This window comes from Pongo pygmaeus, chromosome 9 (genome assembly GCF_028885625.2).
Source record: "Pongo pygmaeus isolate AG05252 chromosome 9, NHGRI_mPonPyg2-v2.0_pri, whole genome shotgun sequence".
Taxonomy (NCBI): domain Eukaryota; kingdom Metazoa; phylum Chordata; class Mammalia; order Primates; family Hominidae; genus Pongo; species Pongo pygmaeus.
Genome location: NC_072382.2, coordinates 119,919,799 through 119,945,434, shown reverse-complemented (window position 1 = coordinate 119,945,434; position 25,636 = coordinate 119,919,799). Strand labels below are relative to the sequence as shown.

The 25,636-nt window shown below is 52.6% G+C and overlaps 1 protein-coding gene across 1 annotated transcript; it reads left to right on the top strand.

Annotated features, from left to right (window-relative positions):
* The first annotated feature begins 5,719 nt into the window (after positions 1-5,719).
* On the top strand, positions 5,720-19,560 carry SCN2B (sodium voltage-gated channel beta subunit 2). Its single transcript, XM_054440835.1, has 4 exons — positions 5,720-5,999; positions 13,621-13,787; positions 14,075-14,285; positions 15,285-19,560. Exons 1-4 carry the CDS (start codon positions 5,930-5,932, stop codon positions 15,482-15,484), a joined length of 648 nt encoding a protein of 215 aa, XP_054296810.1. The 5' UTR covers positions 5,720-5,929; the 3' UTR covers positions 15,485-19,560.
* The last annotated feature ends 6,076 nt before the right edge of the window (positions 19,561-25,636 follow it).

Sequence of the window (25,636 nt, the reverse complement as noted above, 5' to 3'; positions counted from 1 at the left end):
AAAGACAGAGATGTGAAGCTGCATGCAGGGTTAGAGAAACCTTGCCTGGTAAGGAAGGGCTTCAGAAGCGTGTGGGGCAGAGAAGAGAGGTGAGTGATATGCATCCCTACCTGGTAGCTCATGAACAGACTGCTGTGTGCTCTGCAGATCACCAGAGGCCAGCATTTCATCTGAGGCTTGTTCCTGCTTCCTACTCCCCTCTGCCTGAACCCCCAAACCTGGCTTCTAATGGCCCCTTGCTCATGGTATGCAAACCTTTTGATATCGGCTGAAGGCAGTGTTTCTCAAGCTTTAATATGTTCAAGAATCACCTGGAGATCTTGCTAAAAATGCAGATTCGGGCCGGGCGTGGTGGCTCACACCTGTAATCCCAGCACTTTGGGAGGCTGAGGCGGGCGGATCACAAGGTCAGGAGATCGAGACCATCCTGGCTAACATGGTGAAACCCCGTCTCTACTAAAAATACAAAAAAATTAGCCAGGTGTGGTGGCGGGTGCCTGTAGTCCCAGCTACCCGGGAGGCTGAGGCAAGAGAATGGCGTGAACCCAGGAGGCGGAGCTTGCAGTGAGCTGAGATTGCGCCACTGCACTCCAGCCTGGGAGACAAGAGTGAGAAACCGTCTCACACACACACAAAAAAATGCAGATTTGGATTCCTTGGGACTGGGGTGGGGCCTGTGGCACTGCCTTTCTCACCAACTCCCAGGTGACACCCGTGATGCTGGCCTGGGGACCACACTTTGAAAAGTGAGGCTCTAAGGTAAATAACTAGGGAGGCTCTCTATAGCCTCAACGAGGCATTCCAAAGGTAAAAGGAAACTATCTTCTTTTGAATTATTTGTAACACTACTTCTCCCAGCAGGGTAGGTAATTGAGAGCTGTCTAATTAAACCTTCACTGATAAATAACCCTGGGCACAAATGCCAAACCCACAGGGCTTCACTCCTAAAAAAGCACATCTTTGACACTGGTGTCTTCATTTGGCAAAACACCTCTTAGAGCTGCTGCTTCCGAGAATTTCACTGGCTCCTGGGGAAGGCTTACTCTTTCGGAGCAAATCGGTGTCTGGAGGCCCAAGTGGGTTGTGGGGAAGTTCCGGGGTAGCTCTCCCTCTCTCTCCCCTTGGCTCTGCCTGTTACTGCCCCTAACCCTTGATCTGGTTCCTCCTGACCCTTGGTCCTGGGGGGCTGAGTTGGATGAAGACTGTTCTAAGTCTGGATAAGCAGTTTCTCTTTGCTGAATTCTGGATAGAAACAGATCTTCTGGATCCACTTCTTGCCTCAGATGCCTCCAAAATAGAAGCTTCTGGACCTAATGTGAGACCAAGTGAGACAGGCAAGCAGCTTCCTCCAGTTTCTGGGCCTCACGGGCACCCTCTGCTGCATTAAGAAAAAAAGAGGAGGCCGGCTACGTCAAACCAAAAATCTCTGGCAACGGGGCAGAGCTGACATGTGTCTGCGGCAGCATGGATGGCTGTGCTGCAGAGTGGGACTTGGCAGTGCACGCCTAAGCGGGAGCTGAGGCCTGGCTTGTGCCAGTCCACCCCTCGGGGCACAGCTGTGAGCTGCTGACAGCGGGGTAGACCTCAGGGCCGGAGGGCACTGGGGATGGGGCCAGGCATGGCCACTGAAGGAGACTTTTCTTCCCAGGCTGCCCCACCTCTCCTTCCCTGCAATTCTGCCCTGTGGGCCCTGTGTTTTGTGAATGGGCCAGCCAGAGCCAGACCCTAGGGATGGGACAGAGGCACTTGGGGACAGAGTCTGTGTGTGATCTGGGCAGGGACAACCACAAAGGGCGCTTAGACTACCCACCCTTCTGCCTTCTGGCAACTCTGCCTCAAAGCCCTGGCCCCCTTGCTCCTCCCCAACCCAGAACAGCTTGAGAGGCCGTGGCAGGATTTCATTTCCTCCACAATGTCTACTTTCCTCCCTTCCCTCTCCAGATTCATTAATTCATTCAGGTGTGCCCCTGTGCAGTCATTCACCGCCTGCTGACGAAGTTTCTGCCCTGAGCCAGGCACTGTGCTGGATTCTTACTGTTTCTCCATAGCCTGCCTCTTAGCCCTTGCTTTCATGTCACCTGCAGAGGCTAATTGCTTCATGTGTCTTGTTGGTCTTCTCTTCCCAGTGCCTTTCTAGACAACCTGGGGGTAGCTCCACGTCTCCTTCCCTTGATGCTAAGCAATGTGGAATGCTGGAGACACCCAGAGTTTCACAAAGACCTTGGTTTGAATCCTGACTCTGCCCTTAAACTCTCATATGTAAACTTGGGTGGGTTGAGCCCCATGAGCCTCTGTTTCCTCATTTGCCATTAAAAAAAGAATAGGCTGGGTGCAGTGGCTTATGCCTGTAATCCTAGCACTTTGGGAGGCCGAGGCGGGCGGATCACCTGAGGTCAGGAGTTCGAGACTAGCCTGGCCTACATGGTAAAACCCCGTCTCTACTAAAAATACAAAAATTAGCCAGGCGTGATGATGGGTGCCTGTAATCCCAGCTACTCAGGAGGCTGAGAAGGGAAAATTGCTTGAACCCGGGAGACGCTGGTTGCAGTGAGCTGAGATCACACCACTGCACCCCCAGCCTAAGCAGCTGAGTGAGACTCTGTTTCAAAAAAAAAAAAAAAGAATAAAGGCCAGGTGCAGCGACTCACGCCTATAATCCCAGCACTTTGGGAGGCTGAGGTGGGAAGATCACTTGAAGCCAGGAGTTCAAGACCAGCTTGGCCAACATGGCGAAACCCCGTCTGTACTAAAAATACAAAAATTAGCTGGGTGTGATGGCAGGAGACTGTAATCCCAGCTACTTAGGAGGCTGAGGCAGGAGAATCACGTGAACTTGGGAGGTGGAGGTTGCAGTGAGCCAAGATCGTGCCACTGCACTCCAGCCTGGGCCACAGAGTAAGACTGTGAACAACAACAACAAAAGAATGAAAAGAAAAAGAAAAAGGAAATCATGGTGGCGGGAACCTGTAAACCCAGCTATTCAGGAGGCTGAGGCAGGAGAATCACTTGAACCCGGGAAGTGGAGGTTGCAGTGAGCCAAGATCACGCCACTGCACTTCAGCCTGGGCCGCAGAGTGAGACTCCATCTCAAAAAACAATAATAATAATAATAAAATAAATAAATTAAAAAAAAGAAAAAGGAAAAAGAAATCACCTATCCCAGGGTTAAGATTAAACTGACAGGGCAGGGCACGGTGGCTCACACCTGTAATCCCAGCACTTTGGGAGGCCAAAGTCGGTAGATCATGAGGTCAGGAGTTCAAGACTAGCCTAGACAAGATGGTGAAACTCTGTCTCTACTAAAAATACAAAAATTAGCCAGGCATAGTGGCAGGCACCTGTAATCCCAGCTACTTGGGAGGCTGAGGCAGGAGAATTGCTTGAACCCGGGAGGTGGAGGTTGCAGTGAGCCAAGATCACACCACTGCACTCCAGCCTTGGCGACAGAGCGGGACTCCATCTCAAAAAAAAATAAAAAAAAAATAAAAATAAAAGATTAAACTGAGATATCACAGGCTGGGCATGGTGGCTCACGATTGTACTCCCAGCACTTTGGGAGGCTGATGAAGGTGGAACACTTGAAGTCAGGAGTTTGAGACCAGCCTGGCCAACATGGTGAAACCCTGTCTGTACTAAAAATACAAAAAAATTAGCTGGGGGTGGTGGCCCATGCATGTAGTTCCAGCAGCTCTGGAGGCTGAGACACAGGAATTGCTTGAACCCAGAAGGCAGAGGTTGCAGTGAGCTGAGATTGCACCACTGCACTCCAGCCTGGGTGACAGAGTGAGACCCTGTCTAAAAAAAAATAAAAAAATAAAAAAATAAAAAATTGAGATATCGCATGTAAAGTGCTTGGCAGAGAGTTTATGATCAAAAATATTAGTTGCTCCCTGTTTGGTACACAAAGGGCCCATCACAAATGCAGGTGACTGCTGCATGTGAATCTCTGTCCTACTTAACCATCTCCCCAGGAATATGGGGGTCACCTCTGCTTAGGACCACCTTGGACTCCACCCACCAAGTTCTCCTACTTATGACGTTAGCTTATTTTTTCTTCCTTCTTCAAAAGAAAAGTTTTAAACATACACAAAAGAAGAGAGAACTATATGACAAACCCTTTACACTCATCACCAGCTAGTTTCAATTATCAAGCAAAACATCCAATCTCGTGTCACCTATTCTCCCATCTCTTTTTCTCTTTGAATTTTTTTTTTTTTTTTTTTGAGATGGAGTCTCACTCTGTGGCCCAGGCTGGGACATAGCAGAGTGATCTCGACTCACTGCAACCTCCGCCTCCCAGGTTCAATCAATTCTCCTGCCTCAGTCCCCCCAAGTAGCTGGGATTACAGGCACATGCCACCACACCCGGCTATTTTTTGTATTTTTAGTAGAGACAGGGTTTCACCATGTTGGGGAGGCTGGTCTCGAACTCCTGACCTCAGGTGATCCACCTGCCTCAGTCTCCCAAAGTGCTGGGATTACAGGCATGAGCCACTGCGCCCAGCTTCTTTGAATATCTTAAAGCAAATCCAGTCATCATATTATTTCACCCATAAACACACCAATGTGTGTCTTTTTTTTTTTTTTTTGAGACAGAGTCTCGCTCTGTCGCCCAGGCTGGAGTGCAGTGACATGATCTTGGCTCACTGCAACCTCTGCCTCCCGGGGTCAAACAATTCTTCTACCTCAGCCTCCCACGTAGCTGAGATTACAGGCACGTACCACTGTGCCTGGCTAATTTTTGTATTTTTAATAGAGACGGGGTTTCACCACGCTGGCCAGGCTGGTCTTGAACTCCTGACCTCGTGATCTGCCCGCCCCGGCCTCCCAAAGTGCTGGGATTACAGGTGTGAGCCACCCCGCCCGGCCACCCATGTGTGTCTTTAACAGATAGAGATGTTAAAGGACAAAACCACATTTTATCACACCCAACAAAATTAAGAATGATTCATTAATACAATCTAATATGTAGTCCATATTTAACTTTTCCGAATTGTCTCAAAAACTTTTCTTTCCTGTTGATTTGTTTGAATCAGGTTTCTCCAAAGGCCTGTGTTACATTCAATTGTAAGATCTCTTGGGTATTTTTCTATCAGCCTGCTTCAACATGTTCTGTTTTCAGAGGAAATGCTAGAATGAGGAAATCGTTACCTCTTGAAAGTCTCTCCAACTCACTTTCCTGAACCCTTTTCAATAACACAAAAACAAGCATCTCCTTTTTTTTTAGGGTTTTTTTTATTTTTCCTTTGGAGGCAGGGCCAAGGCTGGAGTGCGGTGCAGTAGCTGGGACTACAGGCGTGCGACATTATGCCTGGCTAAATTTTGTATTTTTAGTAGAGATGGGTTTTGCCATGTTGCCCAGGCTGGTCTTGAACTCCTGGACTCAAGCGATATATCCTGCCTCCCAAAGTGCTGGCATTACAGGTGTGAGCCACTGCGCCAGCCTGGGGGTGTTTTTAAATGACAAAAGGTGTTTCCCTTTCCAGAGTCTTTAAAATAAATGGATTCCTCTAATAGCTTTCAAAATCCAACAATCATCCCAGTGAAGTCAAAAGGCAGGGTTTGTATTATTTCTTGTTTTAGAGGGTAAAAATTTCTGGGATTTTGTTCTTTTCAAAATGACTTTTTTATGCCCTCCCACCTGCTTTTTGAAATCCACCAACCACAATATTTACCCCATCCCCCTTTTCTCTCCCCCCCATCTCTCTCTCTCTCCTTTACACACTCCCTCTCTCTCTCTCTTTTTAGCAGCAACATACAAGCCGGCCATATTAGAGAGATGGAAATAAAGCTTCCTTAATGTTGTATATGTCTTTGAAGTACATCCGTGCATTTTTTTTTAGCATCCAACCATTCCTCCCTTGTAGTCCTCGCCCCCTCAAATCACCCTCTCCCATAGCCCACCCGACTAACATCTCAGTCTCTGAAAATGCACAGAGATGCCTGGCTACCTCGCCCTGCCTTCAGCCTCACGGGGCTCAGTCTCTTTTTCTCTTTGGGTAAGTTAGACTCACATCTGCATGCTCCCGAGGGTTCAGAAGTGTAGCCGTAATGTGAAGAGGATGGGGGCAGGGGATAGGAAAGAAGACATTGCTAGCGCTTTCCCTCTGTGTCCTTGGGAGGGGAGGTGCTGGGGACTGGAAGGGACGTTGCTGGGGAGTGCAGAACCCTGGGACTACTTAGTCACAGAAATGTTGGGTCAGGGGATCTGAGTGTTGCTGGGGGCTGACAATTGTCAAGGGAGGTGAATCTTCTCTGGATTTCCCCTAAGTGGACCTACGTGGGGGTGGGGCAGAGAGTGGATTGACCTGCAGTCTCTTCAGGGATTTTTTTTTTGTGGTTGCCGCAAATGTGGGGTCCTGGGACTTAATGCTCCCTTAAAGGGCTTCTTTTTGGAACCTTGATCCTGGTGGATTTAGGGTATTAGGAGAGTGTGCAGGGGAGCTGGTGGCAGAAAGTTGAGTCTGGGTCTGGCTTCCTGGCACTCGGTCTCACTGATCTGTTGGAACGTGTGTGGGAGTAGTTGGGAAGCGGGCTTGGGGAATGATGTCTGGATTGGGAGGAGACCTGCTGAGGCACGCACTGATGGAGAAGGCACCTTTGGTTTGGGCTGGATGGAATGGAGGAAGGGCCAGGTGTAGAGATTCAGGAAAAAAAATGGAACCCACAGGCTGAGCGAGGTTGCAGCCCTTTAAATCCAGCCTCAGAACTGCCCAGCCCAGTCTTGCAGACTGTCCTGTCAAGTGGCCCCAAATATTAATTTTGTATTTGACCACTCAGAGACTTCCTGGTGGGGAAGTGGGCTAGAAAGTTATTTGCAAGCCTGCTTTTTAGAGTTTCATTCTCGCTCCTAAACTTACTTATTGCTGGAGCAGCAACTGAGAGTCAAGTCCAAGAACTGTTGATGGAACTATTCCCCACCACAAAGCCTCTCTTTCTGTGGTGTGATATGCTGGGTTTGGAGTAGGAGTGCTAAACACAGACAGTGCAGAGGCCCTGCCAGCCTGCTTAGCTGAGTTACTTGGCATATTAACATCAGAGCAGGAATGCTATGGAATCTCTGGCAGGACCTGGGTTTCAAGACACCTTTGTCATTTACGTAATGATCACAGGCAAGTTACTCAACCCATCTGAGCTTCAGTTCCCTCCCGGGTAAACTAAAGAATGCCTACTGCCTGACGTGTTTGTGATCTGGTGCATGGCAGGAACTCAACGATGGCTAACGTAAGAATGCTTTTCGTGAGCCCAGGCACTGTGTATCTTGTTTAGCCCTCACAGCAATCTGAGGTAGATTCTATTATACTCAGGTTACAGGGAGGAAACAGATGACTATGGTAACGAGAGCTGAGATTTGGACTCCCTGTGTCTGACTTCAGCACACTCTCTTAAACGTTGGATTCCACTGCCCCCAATGTTCAAGAAATGGTACTGCTATATTAACAGTACCTAATTGATCAGAGTCTCAGGACAGGCTGAAAGAAGGGGAGTTGGGTGAGTGGCCTGTTGTAAGGAGCCCCAGCTGGAGGACAGGACCCCTCCCTCAGGAGTTAGGAAGCACTTCGTGCAGGAGAGAAGCTGCCTGGTGAGAGCCATAGCTAAGTAAAGATAGAAAGGGGGCTCAGTGACCAGGACCCAGAGCCCTGGGCTAGGGCAAGGAAGAGGGAGTCTGGGATGAAGAGGTCTGAGTGTTGGGGGTGGGGAGATGGTGGTGGGAGGAAGCTAAAGCTTCCACAAAGCTGAGTGGGAGAGGATGCAGGAATGGGGACCTTGAACTTGAACTTGAACTTGATTGGTGCTGTAATGAGGCATGTCCCTGGCACTCCAATGCTGAGGGCTGAGTTTACAATGGAACTTTGGTGGTGTTGCAGTAGCATCGATCCCCAGGATGGAGGATGCCACAAGTGACGAGGGAGGGGACTCTGTCGGGGCTGGGCTTGTGGGGATGACTATGGAGGTGGCAAAGAGAAAGGGCAGGTGGGCAACCAGCTCTACCCACAACAGAAGCATATGATGCTAGTTTTAGCCAGAAACAATTCAAATGACTGGACTTCCCTCAAGCTTTTCTTGAGACTGTTGACTCCACAGTCACTGGCCTGCTTACCAATGTATGGATTATGTTAGGGGAGGCATAGAAAGTGGAGTCTGGGCTGAGCACGGTGGCTCACGCCTGTATCCCAGTGCTTTGGGAGGCCGAGGTGGGAGGATCGCTTGAGGCCAGGAGTTGGAGACCAGCCTGGACAACATAGCAAGACCCTGCCTCTTCAAAAAAAAACAAAATAAAAAAAAGAAAAGAAAAATAAGCCAGGCATGGTGGCATGTACCTGTAGTCCTAACTGTTCCAGGAGGCTGAAGTAGGAGTATCAAGAGTTCCAGGCTGCAGTGAGCCGTGATCACGCCACTGCACTCCAGCGTGGGCAACGGAGCCAAACCCTGTCTCTTAAAAAAAGAAAGAAAGAAAGAAAGTGAAGTCTAGTCCTCACTGTAGCCCACTGCACATATCTGCTGCTTGTGGTGGTGGGGACCCAGACATGGAGAGAAAGCTGTCTCTTCTTCCTTTAATAGACTTTATTGAGTCCCCACTCTGCCACACACTGTCCTGGGTGCCAGGGATACCAAGATGAATAAGAATCAGTTCCCGGAGCCTCTTGAGGGAAACAGGCCCATGAACAAATAATAGCAAGACAACATTGTATGTATGGCAATAATAATAGCAATAATGATCATCATACTCGCAGATGACTTTTGTCCAGGCCATGTGCTAGGCACTGTGCTGAGCTTCATACAGGTAGTAAGTCATTTAATCCTTACGACAGCCCTATGAAGTTGGGCTTATTGTCCCCTATATTACAGATGAGGAAACTGAGGCACTGGGAGGTTAACTATCCTGCCATTCTGCCCTCAAGTCATGTGGAAGAGATAGGAACAGGGCTGGGGTGAGGACAAGGACACTGGGGAAACCGTCACCGAGGCTAATGCCCTGTAAGCTGGGACCTGAAGGATAAGTAGAAGGGGTCCAGGGGCAGGAGGGCAAATGAGCTTCTCAACCTGAAGCAAAAATACATGCAAAGGTATGGAGAAGGGAAGGAAGGTGGTGTTTTCGGAAAAAATCAGAACTGGGGTCACTGGAGTGAAGGAGACCTGGGGGGATGGGGGCTGGCAGGGGATGAGGCTAGGGTATAGGTTGGTCCCAGATGGCAAAGGGCTTGGAAGCTGTGCCCAGGAGCCTGGACCCGATCCTGAAAGCAGTGGGTAGCCGCTGGAGGTTTGGAGGTGAGGAGTGATGAGGGTGGGTTGCTCCTGGCTGCACGGGGATGGACTGGAGTGGCGAGGGTTGGGGAGGCCCTGGAGCAGGAAGGGTCTGGATGGTAAGGCGGTGCAGGTGCGGAGATACGGCCTGGATGTCACACTCACCTGGGAGGCAGAGACTGCCCCGGGAGACAGTTCATCTGTTTAGACACTTAAAAAAAAAAAAAAACCAAGAAGAAAATAATTACCTCATAGGTTGCTGTAGGGTGGAAAGAGGAGTGAAGAGATTAACTTCCAGTCTCTGCAAGAGACAGCATTGGGCAGATGAGCAAATTTTCATAGTCTCTGCAAGATGGGCTAGTTAGAACAGTGGATGACACCGGGCCTGAGGGCCCAGATGTGCCTTGGAGACTGCGGGGGGCCCGCCGCTGCTGAGGTTTTGGATCTAAGATCAGAAGCCACATCCCGTTGATGATCTTTTCCCTTCTGTGAGTTGAAAATCAGGAGACACAGGCCCCAGACCTGGTCTCAAATGGGACAACCAGGAAGATTGTGGGCCCCCCTTGTATGGAGGTTCCTTTAAATGGGACCATTCCCTACTGGCCGGCCTGCCTGGAGTTGGACCTGCCATATAGTCGGCAAGAGATCAGATGCCTTGGAATGGGGCTCATTTCCCCACTCAGCTTCAATGCCTCAACCCTGTCTGGAGCCAGGCAGGCTGGCTTCAGATTCTAGCTTCACCTCTTACTAGCCGTGAACTTGGGCTCGTCTCTTAACTTCTTTGTGCTCCATCTTCCTCATCCGGAATGTGGGAGCGATAACAGGGTTTTGTTAGTATTAAATGAGGTGATATATGTAGAGTACGTAGACAGTGTGCCCAGCTCGTTGTAAGCATTTTGTAAGGGTTTGTGGCTGTGATGAAGTCCTTTCTGTGATCTCGGCCATGCATTCGGGTGCTTTCCCGAAGCAGGAGAGTTAATCAAGAGACCAGAGTTTTGCTCACAGCTCTGACCTTGTTGAGCCATGGTCCCCTTGTCTTTAATGAGGGCCCGGACTGGCGGAAGGTCTGAGGCCAGCACCCCAGAGCTGCTGGGATTCTGGTGAGGCCACAGGCTCACGTGGAGATCTTGGGTTAGGGGCTAGGAACCATGATTCTGGCCTCAGCTTGTCCCTGTTCTCTGTGTGTGGCTCTCATGGCCTGTCTTTCCTCACCGGTAAAACAATGGGGCTAGATCTGCGGTTTCTGATCTCAGCTCCAGCTGTGGCTCCGGATCTCATGCTCGCTCCGCAGGATGGAACTTGACGTTTGACTCTGTGACCACTAGAGGGCACGCGTGTTCCGCCCGGTACCTTCCGCAGTGCCCCGCTGCAGGGTGGGGAGGGGGAGCCCGCATTGCACCTCTCCGGCTGCCCCAGTCCTGCCGGCCAGAAAAGGCGCCCCCGCACTCCTCTCTACCCTGCTCTCCCCCACGGCAGGGTGCTAGCTCCTTCGAGATGGTGGGGTTCAAGTTCTAATCCGGAGCACTGCCTTGGGCTTGGTGGGGGGCAGAGGCCCACGCGGGGTCCGCCAGGCTTCACAGAACACAGACTTTTTGGTCTGGGGAGCCCCTGGGAAGATGATCGACCTTCCAAGGGAAGAGCTAAAGGGGCAGGACATTCCTGGGATGGGAGGTAAGCTCAGGACAAGCACTGTCAATGCCTTCCCTCAGAGCTCTGGGCCTCTGCAGATGGAGATGCTGTTGGCATTTTCTGCACACCTCCTCCTTGGCTGGTGCGGTGCCAGATGCTTTCAGAATGGCGATGAAAGTACAGGAGATGGAACTGGGCTTTGTTCTTCCTGGCAGGGGCCCACTCAGCCTCCCCAGTCCTTATTCCCCTAATGAGCACTTAAGCTAACACCTGGAATCCTCGGCCCTGGGCTCCTCCTCTAGAAAACGCAGATGGTGACACCTGTCTCCCAGCTTGGAGAACAGATGAGGTCCCCATGCCTACCCCTCCATCCAGGGCTGCTGCCGGTTCAGAGAATCTCTGGTTCTTAAGTCCTGCCACTTGCCCTGGTCACTCGGGCCAGGGGCGGGGCTGGCAGAAGGGTGCTCCAGGCAGATGTTGATTTCCCTGCAGGCTGCAGGGCGGCTGCTTCTGCAGCTTTGTGCAGAAAAAAAAAAAAAAAAGTTTGAAAAATAGGAGCCCTGCAGGCCTGGGCTGTTCGCCAATTCCTACGGACTGGCTGGAGGCGGGCAGTCTCCAAGGTGCCCTCAGGCCAGCCAGAGGCTCCCCTAGAAGCCCTTCCTGTTTGCAAGGCAGAACTTGGGGGGAACTGAGGATAACAGCAGCTACCATTTGCTGAATACTTACTGCTTCTTTTCATTATCGAAACAACCCTGGGAGATCGGTGTCACCAACTGCGTTTTACAAAGGAGCAGCCTCCACTCTTCCAGCTTCTGATGTTGGAGCTGGGATTGAACCCAAGTCTAGTCGCATCCCCTTGTCTACGCTATTCCCACATCAGCCTCTATCGGGCTCACCTGGACAGCCTCCCAGCAGCCCCCAGACTCCCCAGCCCTGCAGGGACCTCCTATCACACTCCAAAGAGGAAACTCCTAATTCCATATCCTAGCCCACAAAGCCTTTGTGAGCCGGTCCCTGCCTAACCTCAGGTCTCACTATGCACCCCCTCGGTCACTCTGCTCCCTCTGCCTCAGGCACACGAAACTCCTTCCAGCCACTGGGACTTGGCCCCTGGGAGTACCCCTGCCTGGGAACTCGACTCCCTCAAAACTTCAATGGGCTCACTCTCTCACTTCAGGTGGGCGCTGTCTGCGTGTCCCGCTCAGAGCAGTCTTCCCTGCCCACCCGACATCAGACAATGCCCCTCTACCTTGCCGTGTGTCTCTACCTAGAACTCCATGATTTTTTTCCTTGTTGATGTCTATCCTTCTCTCCAGAATACAAGCTTCATGATGCAGTGACTCTGCCTGTCCTGTTCACAGCAGTAACCCCAGGGCCTAGACTAAGTGACTGGCACACAGCAGGTGATTTATAAATATTTAGTAAATGAGTGAATGAATGACGCTGAACACTGCTATTTATCCCCCATAAAGAAAAGGAATCTTCTGAGATAAGGTTCTTGAGGATACGGGCAGAGCATCTTGGAATGAAGGCCAGGGCTCAGGTGAGTCCTGTGAGGTGCCTAGGCCATGACATTTAAGGAGGTATTTCCATGACCAGACAGTGGATGCCCCTTAAGTGTCTTGCCCCAGGCCCCTCGCTCGCCTCTCTGTAGGCTCTGTCCTGCTTAGAATGTCGGAGTGGGACAGGCCTTTCTCAGCCCCAGCACCAAGTTCTTCTGGCCTACGTCTGGTGTTCCTAATAGGACTCCGCAGAACCAGCAGCTCCCACCCTGCCTGCCTGTAGCAGCTCCTTGCTGTGGTGTCTCCAGGCCTGACATCTCCAAGGACTCCTGTCCCTGCAGACCCATCAGCTGGTCCTTGGAATGGTGCCTCACCTTCTGGGGCACCTCTTCCCTCCCACAGCTTGTCTGCCCTCTTTCTTGTCTGTCACAAGCCTGAGGAAGGTAGGGGGCTGGGCTGGGCTGGGACACAGCTTTGCTCTGTCCCTGGGATATGGAGAGCGAGGCCTTCCAAATCTCCAGCTGTTCTCAGGCTGCTGTCCTGAGAACAGAACTGCAGGGGAGCCCTGCAGTTTCAGCTGGAAGGGCTTTGGCCCAGCAAAGATGGTTAGAAGTGGTGAGAATAAGGGGGAAACTGAGGCAAGCATAGTGAAGCCCCTTGTCTGTGGTCTTCTGCTAGCATGTGACAGAACTGGGGCAAGTGTGATGGGGGCAGGGGTGCCTAACAGTGGTTCTAGAAAAGGCTTGGGGCCATTTGGCTTTCCCTGGCTTGACAGATATAGATGATGTGATGATTTGGTCTCTCTCCCCCGCTACCTGCTCTGCGGCCCCACTTTGCCCCAAAGACCACATCTGGTGCCCCATATGTGCCTGCCCACTCCAGGAGTATGGACTGGGGAGGCTGAGTGGGCCCCTGCCAGGAAGAACGAAGTCCAATTCCTTGCGGCTTGCACCTGTACTCCCAGCTACTTGGGAGGCTGAGGTGAGAGGATCACCTGAGCCCAGCAGGTCTAGGCTGCATGCAGTGAATCAAGATTGCGCCACTGCACTCCAGCTTGGGCAACAGAGACCCTGTTGCAAATAACAGTAATTCCCACCTCCTGACTAACTGGAGCCGTCAGGGACCCAGTTGCCTGCCCATAGCTCTGCTCTGCCTCATCCCCCAACACCCCCAGGCACAGAGGGCTTGCCCCTCCCCAGCCCTTTCAGCCAGACTCCTCACCAGCTTGTGGCTTCATCTGCAGTGCCACCAGGACGGAGCATGGAGGTCACAGTACCTGCCACCCTCAACGTCCTCAATGGCTCTGACGCCCGCCTGCCCTGCACCTTCAACTCCTGCTACACAGTGAACCACAAACAGTTCTCCCTGAACTGGACTTACCAGGAGTGCAACAACTGCTCCGAGGAGATGGTGAGTCCTGGGCTGAAGGCGGGGGTGGGGGAGGAGGTAGGAGCCCCACAGCATGAAGCCCCCGGTCCCACCACCAGCCCCTGCACTGCACTAGGGCCCCAGAGGACCCTGGCTGGGCTGCGTGCTCTGGAGGCTTTGAAACAAGGTGTGCTGCACACCCAGGTGCCTCACAGAGGTAACTGCCTCTCTTCCCCAGGAAAAGGGTGGATGGGAAGAGGGGCATCCTCACTGTCCTTGTAGTTCCTTGCTCATCCAGCCACCCATCCTGTCCCTTGCTCCAACCCCAGTTCCTGCAGTTCCGCATGAAGATCATTAACCTGAAGCTGGAGCGGTTTCAAGACCGCGTGGAGTTCTCGGGGAACCCCAGCAAGTACGACGTGTCGGTGATGCTGAGAAACGTGCAGCCGGAGGATGAGGGGATTTACAACTGCTACATCATGAACCCCCCTGACCGCCACCGTGGCCACGGCAAGATCCATCTGCAGGTCCTCATGGAAGGTGAAGGCTGGGGTGCCAGCTGCGGGGCCCTGACCTTTCCCACGCACCTACTCTCCGCAGCACTCGCTCAGGGCACTTTGGAGAGGCCATGCCCTCCTGAGGGTGGGAGCAACCATTTGTGCTGCATAGAAGGAATCCATTTTCTTCCCTCTAGTCCTCAAGAACCTGGGAACATGTCCTAGAGAGTCCTGGTAATGATATAGACTATAATCCCAGTCTTAATAATGGGGCTTGGTGTGATGGCTCACACCTGTAATCACAGCACTTTGGGAGGCTGAGGCAGGCAGACAGCTTGAGCTCAGGAGCTCGAGACCAGCCTGGGCAACATGTCAAAACTCCGTCTCTACAGAAAATGCAAAAATTAGCTGGGCATGGTGGCTTGCACCTATACTCCCAGCTACTTGGGAGGCTGAGGTGAGAGGATCATCTGAGCCCAGCAGGTAGAGGCTGCAGTGAATCATGATTGCGCCACTGCACTCCAGCTTGGGCAACAGAGCAAGACCCTGTTTCAAATGACAGCAACAGCAATAATAATGATGGTGATGATGGCAGCTTTCATTTATTGGGCACCTCTATGTCTCAGTCATAGGGCTAAGTGCTGTTTATGCATTATCTCATCCTCATGAAAACCTTTGAGGGAGGTACTATTATTAACCCCATTTTACAGGTTAGAAAACTGAGGTTAGAGAGGATAAGTTACTTAAGGTCACGCAATTCGTAAGTTGTACAATTAGGACTCAGATTTGGGTCTGTTTGATCTTAAAGTTCATGCTCTTAAATACTTCATCACACTACCTCCTCTGGGGGCTTTAGGTGTCCTGGGATTTGGGGGTGGGGGTGCTTCAGGGTCAGTCACCTGGATTGCTTTTTGGCTTTGCTAAAGTCCTGTCTGTGGAGGAGAGTAAAGTCAGGATGGTTCCACGCATGCCACGGGTAGTGGGGTGGTCGGGGAGGCCCCTTTCCCAGCCCTGGTGCTCAGTGGCTCTGCTTCCTTTCCAGAGCCCCCTGAGCGGGATTCCACGGTGGCCGTGATTGTGGGTGCCTCCGTTGGGGGCTTCCTGGCTGTGATCATCTTGGTGCTGATGGTGGTCAAGTGTGTGAGGAGAAAAAAAGAGCAGAAGCTGAGCACAGATGACCTGAAGACCGAGGAGGAGGGCAAGACGGACGGCGAGGGCAACCCGGATGATGGCGCCAAGTAGTGGGTGGCCGGCCCTGCAGCCTCCCATGTCCCATCTCCTCCCCTCTCCGCCCTGTACAGTGACCCTGCCTGCTCGCTCTTGGTGTGCTTCCTGTGACCTAGGACCCCAGGGCCCACCTGGGACCTCCTGAACCCCCCACTTCGTATCTCCCACCCTGCACCAAGAGTGACCCACTCTCTTCCACCCGAGAAACCTGCCATGCTCTGGGACGTGTGGGCCCTGGGGAGAGGAGAGAAAGGGCTCCCACCTGCCAGTTCCCGGGGGGAGGCAGGAGGCACATGTGAGGGTCCCCAGAGAGAAGGGAGTGGGTGGGCAGGGGTGGAGGAGGGGGCCGCTGTCCACCTGCCCAGTGCTTGGCCTGGCAGTGGCTTCAGAGAGGACCTGGTGGGGAGGGAGGGCTTTCCTGTGCTGACAGAGCTCCCTCAGGAGGGCCTTGGCCTGGCACGGCTGTGCTCCTCCCCTGCTCCCAGCCCAGAGCAGCCATCAGGCTGGAGGTGACGATGAGTTCCTGAAACTTGGAGGGGCATGTTAAAGGGATGACTGTGCATTCCAGGGCACTGACGGAAAGCCAGGGCTGCAGGCAAAGTTGGACGTGTGCCCTGGCCCAGGAGGCCGTGTTGGGCCCTCGTTTCCATTGCTAGTGGCCTCCTTGGGGCTCCCGTTGGCTCCTAATCCCTTGGGACTGTGGATGAGGCCAGACTGGAAGAGCAGCTCCAGGTAGGGGGCCATGTTTCCCAGCGGGGACCCACCAACAGAGGCCAGTTTCAAAGTCAGCTGAGGGGCTGAGCGGTGGGCTCCATGGTGAATGCAGGTTGCTGCAGGCTCTGCCTTCTCCATGGGGTAACCACCCTCGCCTGGGCAGGGGCAGCCAAGGCTGGGAAATGAGGAGGCCATGCGCAAGGTGGGGCAGCTTTCTTTGGGGCTTCAGTGAGAACTCTCCCAGTTGCCCTCGGTGGGGTTTCCACCTGGCTTTTGGCTACAGAGAGGGAAAGGAAAGCCTGAGGCCAGCGTGAGGGGAGGCCTTGGAACCTGAGCCGCCAATGCCAGCCCTGTCCCATCTGCGGCCACGCTACTCGCTCCTCTCCCAACAACTCCCTTCGTGGGGACAAAAGTGACAATTGTAGGCCAGGCACAGTGGCTCACGCCTGTAATCCCAGCACTTTGGGAGGCCGAGGCGGGTGGATTACCCCCATCTGTTTAGTAGAAATGGGAAAAACCCCATCTCTACTAAAAATACAAAAATTAGCTGGGTGTGGTGGCATGTGCCTGTAATCCCAGCTACTTGGGAGGCTGAGGCAGGAGAATCGCTTGAGCCCAGGAAGTGGAGGTTGCAGTGAACTGAGATAGTGATAGTGCCACTGCAATTCAGCCTGGGTGACATAGAGAGACTCCGTCTCAAAAAAAAAAAAAAAAAAAAGGCAATTGTGGGGAGCCAACCATCACTGCCATTACACTCACATTCAATGGAAATTGGTTAGGCCTGAGAGACGGAGCAAGAGGCAGAAACACTGACTCTGAGAACAAGACCTTGGAAGATCCTCAGAGATCAACTAGCCAAGTCACTCACTTAAAATGGGGAAACTGAGGTTCCAACTGACAGAAACTGAGGGTCCTGCCCTCTTCTCTGGCTCCTCAGTCTCCAGTCTGAAGCAACAGAGCCATCATTTTCCCGGTGGGAGGGGCCTCTGTGGCCTGGTCCATGATGGGGCGAGTTGGAGGGGTGGGCTCCTCTAGCCCTGCCCCTCTCCCAGGAGCCCAGCCCCTCTGGCCAGGACTGAGGAGGAGTGGAGGGAAGCAGGGAGGGAGGGAGCGAGTGTGAAGGGCACAGCTGCTGGCAAATGCCCCATTCCCTGCTCCTGCACTTCCCAGCCTTTCCAGGAGCTCAGCCCCACCCCTGCTCAGGGAGTCAGGTGCCCAGGGTAGGGAATAAGTCTAGGAAAGGGGGTGGAGACAGGACCGTGACAGTCTCAGGGACCAATCCCTGCCTCTGCCCATCAGATTGCCAATTTGGGGAGAGAGCAATATCATCTGGGAGATTCAGCTTAATTTGCTTCAATTCAGCAACCATTTATTGAGCATCTATTATGTGCCAGGCACTGTGCTGGGTGCTGGGGATATACACAAAGCCATAAGCACTGGGGACTGCCAGGTTGGCACTGTAGGGACCAAGATTAACTTTTTGGTGCATCTAATACCACCTCTGCAAGACACTGCTTCCAAGGCTACAGCTGGGGAAGATGAAGAGATTCTAGAATCTGGGCCCTGGGAAGGGAGAAACAGCAGGGAAGAGGGGCAATACAACAGGGTCAAGGGTGCAGAGGCCAGGCAGAGTGGGTGCAGAGTGGGGGATGGGCAACCAGCCTGGTAACACCTGGGTGAGGTGATTGAGTCAAGCCCATCTGGAAATGCTAAACTCATCAGCTCAGTACCTAACTGCCAATCAACACACTGCCAATGGGGGTGGGCTAAGCCGCCAGGATGCCTGCAGCAGATGGACGCTGCCCATCCTTGAGCCAGCCAGCTGGGGGCAGAGAGGTGGGTGGCAGGCACCTCATGCCAGCTGAGACCAAGAGTGGTTGTATACATTTCTGCAGCTTGCAGATTTCATTTTTTTGGTCACCCTTTAAGTGTCCTTCTCTCCCAGGATGAGTGAGGAGCTGTGCTGATGCTGGGAACTTATCTTTTTCCAGGATCCATAACATTTGGGGGAATTATTTGCGGGCTTTCCTAGTGTATTCTAAGAAGTTCTAACTCTCCATCAAGAAGCCCAAGATTCCTGGAGTCTTTTTTTCCTCTGCCCTGACCAACGGGGGCCCAGGAAAAGCAATGTCTCTTCGCGGGCCTCAGGGCCCTGGCGGATGGGGCTGGGTCAGGAGCCATCTCTGTCCCAGGTGCTCAGCCCTCATATGCATTTTCTTCTGGAGCCTCTTAGAATCTCCTCCAGAGGACTCATAGAGCTGCCTCCCCCAGGATGGTGAAGTTGGGAGCAAAATGGGGCTTCTCTAACTAGAGGTGGAAAACCAGAGAGACGTTTCCACAGCGGCCATTTCTCTACCCTGTTTCCTAACTTATGCTGACAAGTTCTTCCTCTTCCTACCGTGGGGTTCGAGCCCCACTTCTGGCTGCATGTTCCCACCACCACACTCTGCTGGTTTCAGTCGGCTGACTTTCTCAACTGCTCCAGCCTCTCCTGCTCTCTCAGAACCTCTCCCTGCCCCCACCCCCCATCTGTCTCTTCCTCCTAATTAAAGGTCACTGCAAACAGAGACGGGCTGGCTAACCCATGGGATTTAGCTTATAAGAACAAAGCACAATTTTTCAGGACTGAAATGCCTTGAGGTGCCTTGGAACTGGCTTTGGAAATAGCTATCTGCCCCCTAGCTGCGGACTCTTCACAGTTATTTCCAGTTTGTAAAAAGGAAAAGCCGATTGGATCCATGTTTCTCTCTGCGAGTCTCCTTGGGGAGGTTGGGCTGGTAAATATTTGCAAGGTCAGGTTAAGCAGACAGACAATTGAAAATACTGGGCAGGTCCAAAAGGATAGTTCCAGGCCATAGGAATGGCTTGGTGCAGTTAACGGGTGATGAAGCAAGAAATCTTCCTTCCTACTTATGTCTTAAGGATGGACAGCCTGTGTCTCTTGCTGTGCCTCTTGCTGGCGTCTTCCTTTATTGAAGCTTGCTGATGCACTGTACATAGTCTCTCTCTATAGGTATAGATATATTATACATACAAATATCAAACATCTCACCACACCCACCCCAAAAGTTACACTGTGTGTGTGTGGGGAGATGTAATAACTTCTCAGTGTTTTGAGTTGATTCACCAAAGGCAAATTTTGGAATGTTCTTGCGCTTTGTGCACTTGGAGGGGAAAACCCAACTACATATGCACTTTCTCGGTTGTGTGTGCTATAGAGAGGTTGGAAGGGGTGGTTGGAAGGGGAGAGAAACTGAGATGGCCCTCTATGACTCGACTGCTGGGATGTATCTGCTTTTGGGAGCAGACTGAGTTTCTTTTGCAATTTGTCTTATTGTTTGGGTCTACTGGCGACAATAAACTATCTCCCCTGAAAATCCCTCGAGTGTGGCTTTATTCAGGGGTTCAGGGCGGGGTAGGCTGAAGCTTCACCAGGATCTTAACTGGAACCCTAGGTGCTCCTTTTCTGGTAATCCCATTGGCGCTGCCAGATCTCCAGCATCTGAGGGCTTCAATGCCCCTGCCTCACAAGGGGAAGGTTGTCTACCCCACACTTGCGCCCCCACAGATGTTTCATCCCTTTGCCTTCCCCAACCCCCTGGGGACTCCGCTCACCCTGGAACAGAGTGGCTGAACACCTGCTTCTTGGAGGGCTCTCGATTATTTTGGGGATGAAGACAACCCTGGAAGCTCCCAAGGCTGACTGTCATGCGGATGTTGCCTGTTCTTTGCATGGGCAGACAGGCCATCCTTCCTGCTCTGTTCCCCAAAGGTGTTGGATTAGACATTTCTTTTGCCTCCTCTGGACTCAGAAAGAATAGCTGACAGCTGGTCAGAGTCTGCCCTCATGCAGTTCATGGAGAAAGGGTGGCTGTGGGAAGGTTCAGGTGGCTCACGTCCCATCTACATACTGCTGGATCCTATTTACATGTGCCAAAGCAGCCCTAAGAAGTTTAGGACCAAAGGCAACCTCCTGGCTAGGGGCTCCACTGTCCCAGACAGGCCTTTTTTTCTCCCTTGCTGTCCATTCTTCCGTCTCTTTGCATCTCTCCCTCTCTCCCTTGCACCTCTCTCTCTCTCTCTCTCTCTCTGTCTCTCTCTCTCTCGCCTAGGAGGCTTACCAGGCTTAACTTCCTCTTCTTACTCTGGGGTTCGAGCCCTGCTTCTGGCTGCATGCTCCGGCCACCACGCTCTGCTGGTTTCAGTCTGCTGACTTTCTCAACTGCTCCAGCCTCTCCTGCTCTCTCAGAACCTCACCCTGCCACCACCCCCATCTGTGTCTTCCTCCTGATTAAGGACCACTGCAAAGAGAGATGGACTGGCTAACGCTTTTCAGCAAGAAAAACCTCAGCTTGCTGAATGGCAAGGACGTACTTAGATAGTTGGTTCCTACTTTTCTCTTGGTTTCTGTCTCATTCCTGTCTGCTCCCTGGTGACGCAGAGACCCTCACCAGTGGTTAGTAGTTAGGAAGATGCCAGGAGGACCTTGATATTTGTAGTTCTAATGGCTTAAAGGATGACAGCTGCCACTTAGGAGAGAAGTCAGACTGGAGGTGGCAGTGATAAACAAAGGTGGCTGATATTCAACAAAGCCAAAGTTCCCTTGGTTTAAAAGGATGTCTATCCCTGGAGCCTGAGTCCTTCCAAGAATGGGGTGTTGTGGGGGTGGTGCTTTCTACTTAACAGATGGGAACATTTGGGCGAGGGACATGGACTGAGCAGCAGAAGGCACCAGGGATTCTGGTTGGTTCCTTCCAGGATGGACACAGGCCCCCGCTATTTGGCCAGGCCAGCAGCATCTTCCTCACTGGGCTTCTCCCCCAAACACTTGGTTTTGGGGACCAGGTGGCAAAGGGATTAAGGAACAGTTTGCCCCAACAGATTGAGAGTTCTTCCTATGGGCAAAGAAAAGGGAGCAAGGCCCTGGGGAAGAGGGCCTTGGTAGTCACAAACTGGGCCTGGCTTCTGGGAAGGCTGGATTTGGTTCAGGCATCTCCCCTAAATTTGGGTTCTTTGGCCTAGCCTGCCTGGGGCGGGGTAGATTAATTTCAATTGCAGAATGAGCTGCCTTGGTGGGGGAAGGGATAGTTCCCACCCTGGTGCTCAAAATTATTGGTCTCCTGTGCCCCTCAATTGAAGTGGAGGTACCTGTACAAGAGCTTCCCAGTTCCCACTGGACACCCCATGCGTGGGATATCCCAGTGGGATAGCCATCGGCCTGCCCATGGACGGTTGCTAGGGAATAGGAATCTGGGCCAAAAGGAGTAGGGGTGACGGAGTAGACCTTTACAACAGCAGAGATGGGAGGGCCCCCAGGAATACCTGTCAAGGCTCCTCATTGTTGTAAAGGGGAAACTGAAGACCAGAACAGAGAACTGACATGCTTAAGGCGACATGATGAGTCAAGCACAGACAGAGTCTGGCATCAGGCTCCAAGTCTGCTGTTCTTCCTGCAGTCCACAGGTGCTGGGTCTAGTGCTTGACACAGCAGCACGCACCAGTCCAGGCCCCTCCCCTGCCCTCCTCAGCTTGGCCTGAGTTGGTGCAGAAGAGGCACTCATGCTTCCTTAAGGGCCCAGTTTTCAAAGCTGAGGTTCAGAGAGGGAACGCGATTTGCCCAAAGTCATACAGTTGGCTAATGACAGCCTGGGATAGAACCCAAGTCTCTCTTCCCTCAGTAAAGGCCTTCCCTAGGCTGAGCTGATGTCCCTGGGCAAGTAGGCTCATGTCCTTTGGCACTAGTTCCCAGAGTCCCATTCCCACCCCCCATCAGCGTGACGTGCCTCATGTCAGTTTGCATATGGGCCCCTCTTAGGCTACTTATCTCCCTCCCATCTTGCAAGGGTGGAAGGTAGTATCAAATCATCTTTAGGTGACAGCAGCCTGGGGTAGTGTCTGATGGGGTGCAGGCTGGGCAACTGGACACAGAACAGGAGGGCAGGCCCCTACTAGGTCTCCTGGCCTTCTTCATTGGTTCTTTGGGGGCTCAGAAGGTCTGCACGGGAAGGGCTCTGCAGGAACTCTTCTCAGAGAGTCCTGGTAACACTGCTGCTCCCGACTCTTCCTACAGAATCACACCCCGAAACCCACCATGTTTTAGTCATTCCTGGCTGCCTGCTACCAAGCTGATGTCCAGAGTGCCAGCTACCTCTTAGGACAGGCTCCAGCAGCCCAGTGGATGAGGGCTCCGGAGGGCCTGGGGAAGGAAGCCCCGCTGAGAACCACATCCTGGCATCCTGACACGGCACATGGACGTGGTGGGGGGCGGTCAGTGGAGCCTAGCCTAGGAGAAAAGGGAGCAAGGTCCTGGGGAAGAGGTGATGGGAGTAGATGAGTTGGGATGGGGGAGTCAGTGGCCTGGTATGGCAACTTTTTCTTTTCTCTGGCAATAATGACCTTCAGGTCTAGGAGGTGCTGGGGAAGGAGGGGCAAGTGGGTGCCAGGCACTCAGCTTGGCTACTTGGGATCCCATGGGGGGCGCTTTCCCCTATAGCCCTGGCAAAGTCACCTCTATCCCAATCACAGTTGCCTCTGCTTCTCAAGTGGGACACATTCCCAGTAAACAGGTGGCAAAGGGACTAGGAATGGTTTGCCCCAACAGATTCAGAGTTCTTCCTGTGGGCAAATGGGCAGAAGAGGAGGGTGTGTTCAGCCAGGAGGGGAAGTGTGCATCACAGCTGTTGACCGATAGAGTGGCCCAGGCTGTAGCCTCAGGGACAGGGATTAGACTTGTCCCATTCTGTCCCAAGGCAAGACGTTAGGACTGGCAGGGAGCGACAGATATTGATCCAATGTAAATCAGAGCTGTGCAGAGGGTCGAGTTTTTGAGATAATGAAATCCCCATCCCGGAAGGTATTTAAGCGTAACTTAGGGGTGTTGTTGAGAAGGTTCATATATCAGGGCATACTTTTAGATAGCCTTTAAGTTTACTGATAATGGCCCTCTGCAGTCCTCATTTTAGGACTCAAATTATAGAAGTGGGATAGAAGTCTTGCTTGCCTGAAGATAAGTATAACACATACACCGGCAAACATGCACACGTGTCTGGCCCTCTGCCTTCTTACTCAGTTGTGATCTTCCCCAGGCCCCCTCTATACCCCTGTACCGCTTTACCTGGTTCTTCTGTATCTGATGTATCAGTGGTGGGGATGTGGGGGGTGTGGGCAAACCTCTATGTACAGTGAGAAATACTCTGGGAGAGGGTAGGAAATTTGAAGCCAGGTGACCTTGGGGAGCTTCTTTCCAAAGATGAGATCAAGTCTAATTTGCCTCCCTAGGCCCACCAGCCAGGTCAGAAACTCCTGTCTTTCCAGTCAAGACTGTAGATGGAAGATACAAGTCCTCCCTGCCTCTCTCTCCCTGAGTGCTCCCAGCTTTGCCAAATCTGTCAACATCGCCCTCAACTCCCCCCATAGCATGCTCATACCCGTGCAGGCTGTCCCCTAGGAGCTGAGCCTGCTGGAAGGGCTAAGGGGTGGATTTCATGGCCATCTTGAACTTGAAGGGCATTGAAGGAGGAAGGTATGGGACTCTTGGCTAGATCAATAAGAAGAGCCACTATTTACCGAGTACCTACTCTGTGCCTGGTGCTGATCTAGGTATTCGACGTATGTCAGCTTACTTCATCCTCAGGGCAAGGCCCCGCCCAAATGCATTATTTTCTCATTTTTACACATGAGGAAACAAAGTTCTGCAGTATCGTAAGTATGTGTACAAACAAGGTGGCACAGCTAGGAAACAGCAGAGCCAAATTCACACTCAGGGCCTGGTGAGGCCAAAGCCATCACGTGACACCAGGAGAAAGGACAGTGAACTGGGCTCTCGCAGACCGAACACTTGCGGGTGGGGGAAGGGTGGCTTGGAGCCAACCCTAACATGACCAAGGACGACAACATAAGGGCAAAACTGTGAGCAGAGGTCACACTTTCCCGGTGGGCCCCTCCTGCCCACCCCTACATGGCCTGGCCCCTGGCCCCACAGCTCTGTGCAAACAGCTGCAGCATCTGCTGGCCACCTTCTCTCCTGGCTTCTCGCTCCACTCCCTTCCTGCCGAAAGCCTGTGTATCCTCTGCTTCACCCACTAGACAATTATCTCCCTGTCCCCACCCGTCCCCTTCAGCCTGAGCCACATTCCAACTTTAAGTTGCCCTCGACTCAGGAAGACTCTCCCCTGCTCCCAGGCCTCCTCTCTTCGTCTCCTCTGCCCCCCACCTTCTCTGCCACGTTTCCTCTCCTGGTCCACATCCTCCCTCTCCTCTCACTTTGCAAGACCCACTGCTCCCACACTAAAGTGCTCCTAATGCATGAAACCAGAGCATCTGGGGAGTCGTGCCGGGTACTCCGCGCTATGCTGTGCTTCTGGCTTGGCCAGTCTGTCTCAGGTGCCCATTTCAGAGCCAGGCCAGAAGGGCATCTGACTATTCAGCTGACAAGGCAGTCCTGTGAGCAGCAGGCTGCAATGAATGACAAACATTCCCAAAGCCTCCAGTTCCCAGCCCTCCTGAGCCACCATCCTCCCTTGATGGGCAGGCAGGGGGCCATGGTGACCCATGAAGCAGAGAGAGAAATATAGCTCTAGGGTGCTGGGTAGGGTCATTGACACCCTGCCTGGGGGCTTCAAACCCCACCCCAATGTGGCCTATAGTAAAGAGATGTCCAGGACTCACCCCATCTCGGAGCTACTGCAAGGGCAGCACATACCTGCTCCCGGAAGTGGGCACACACCCTCTCCAGCTCGGGACTGGCCGGTGAGCATCCCTCTGGTCAGGATATTTCAGCTCCCTCCTCCCTCTGCCCTCCTCCTTCCAATGAGCTCATCTGTCTGGGGCTCCCTACCCATCTTAGCCTGAAAGGATGTTTGGACAGAACCTGGCAGAAAACAGAAACAGAGGAAGGGAGGGATTGAGGAGGTGGCTGCCTACCTGCCTCTGCCCAGAGCCCCTAGAAAGCAGAGAGGAGTGAGAAGAAGCGATCGACTCTCCTTGGGAGAAGGGTTCAGAAAGAGTTTATCTTTACTCCAACTCGCTGATGTGAGGTGGACTCTGTGCGGTGTTCCTTGCTGGACTGCTAAGCCACGTGCCTGCGGGTTGGTTTGGTACATGCTGTCCTGTTAACCCCCTCGGCACCTGCCAAACTTCAGTGGACGCTGAGACTCTGGCTAGGGGCAAGCCAGTGCTCTGAGCTGGAGGAAGGGAGTGGTGAGTAGGGAGGGGTAGAGAGAAGACCTCGGTGCAGCAGAAGGAAGCTCCCAAAAGTTTGTCCAGGTAGCGTCCACTCAATCCCTACCCAAGTGGCAGAAGGGTTTGTGGACATTTAACTTTAAGTTAGTGAAAGTAGAGAATCTCATGCCTGCAGTTTCCCCATCCTGAGACCGGGGCTCTGGTTACCACCAGGGGGTAGCTCGGGGAAGGCGAGATGCACCTCTTGGTGTTGCTCTGGAGAGGAGCTATAAG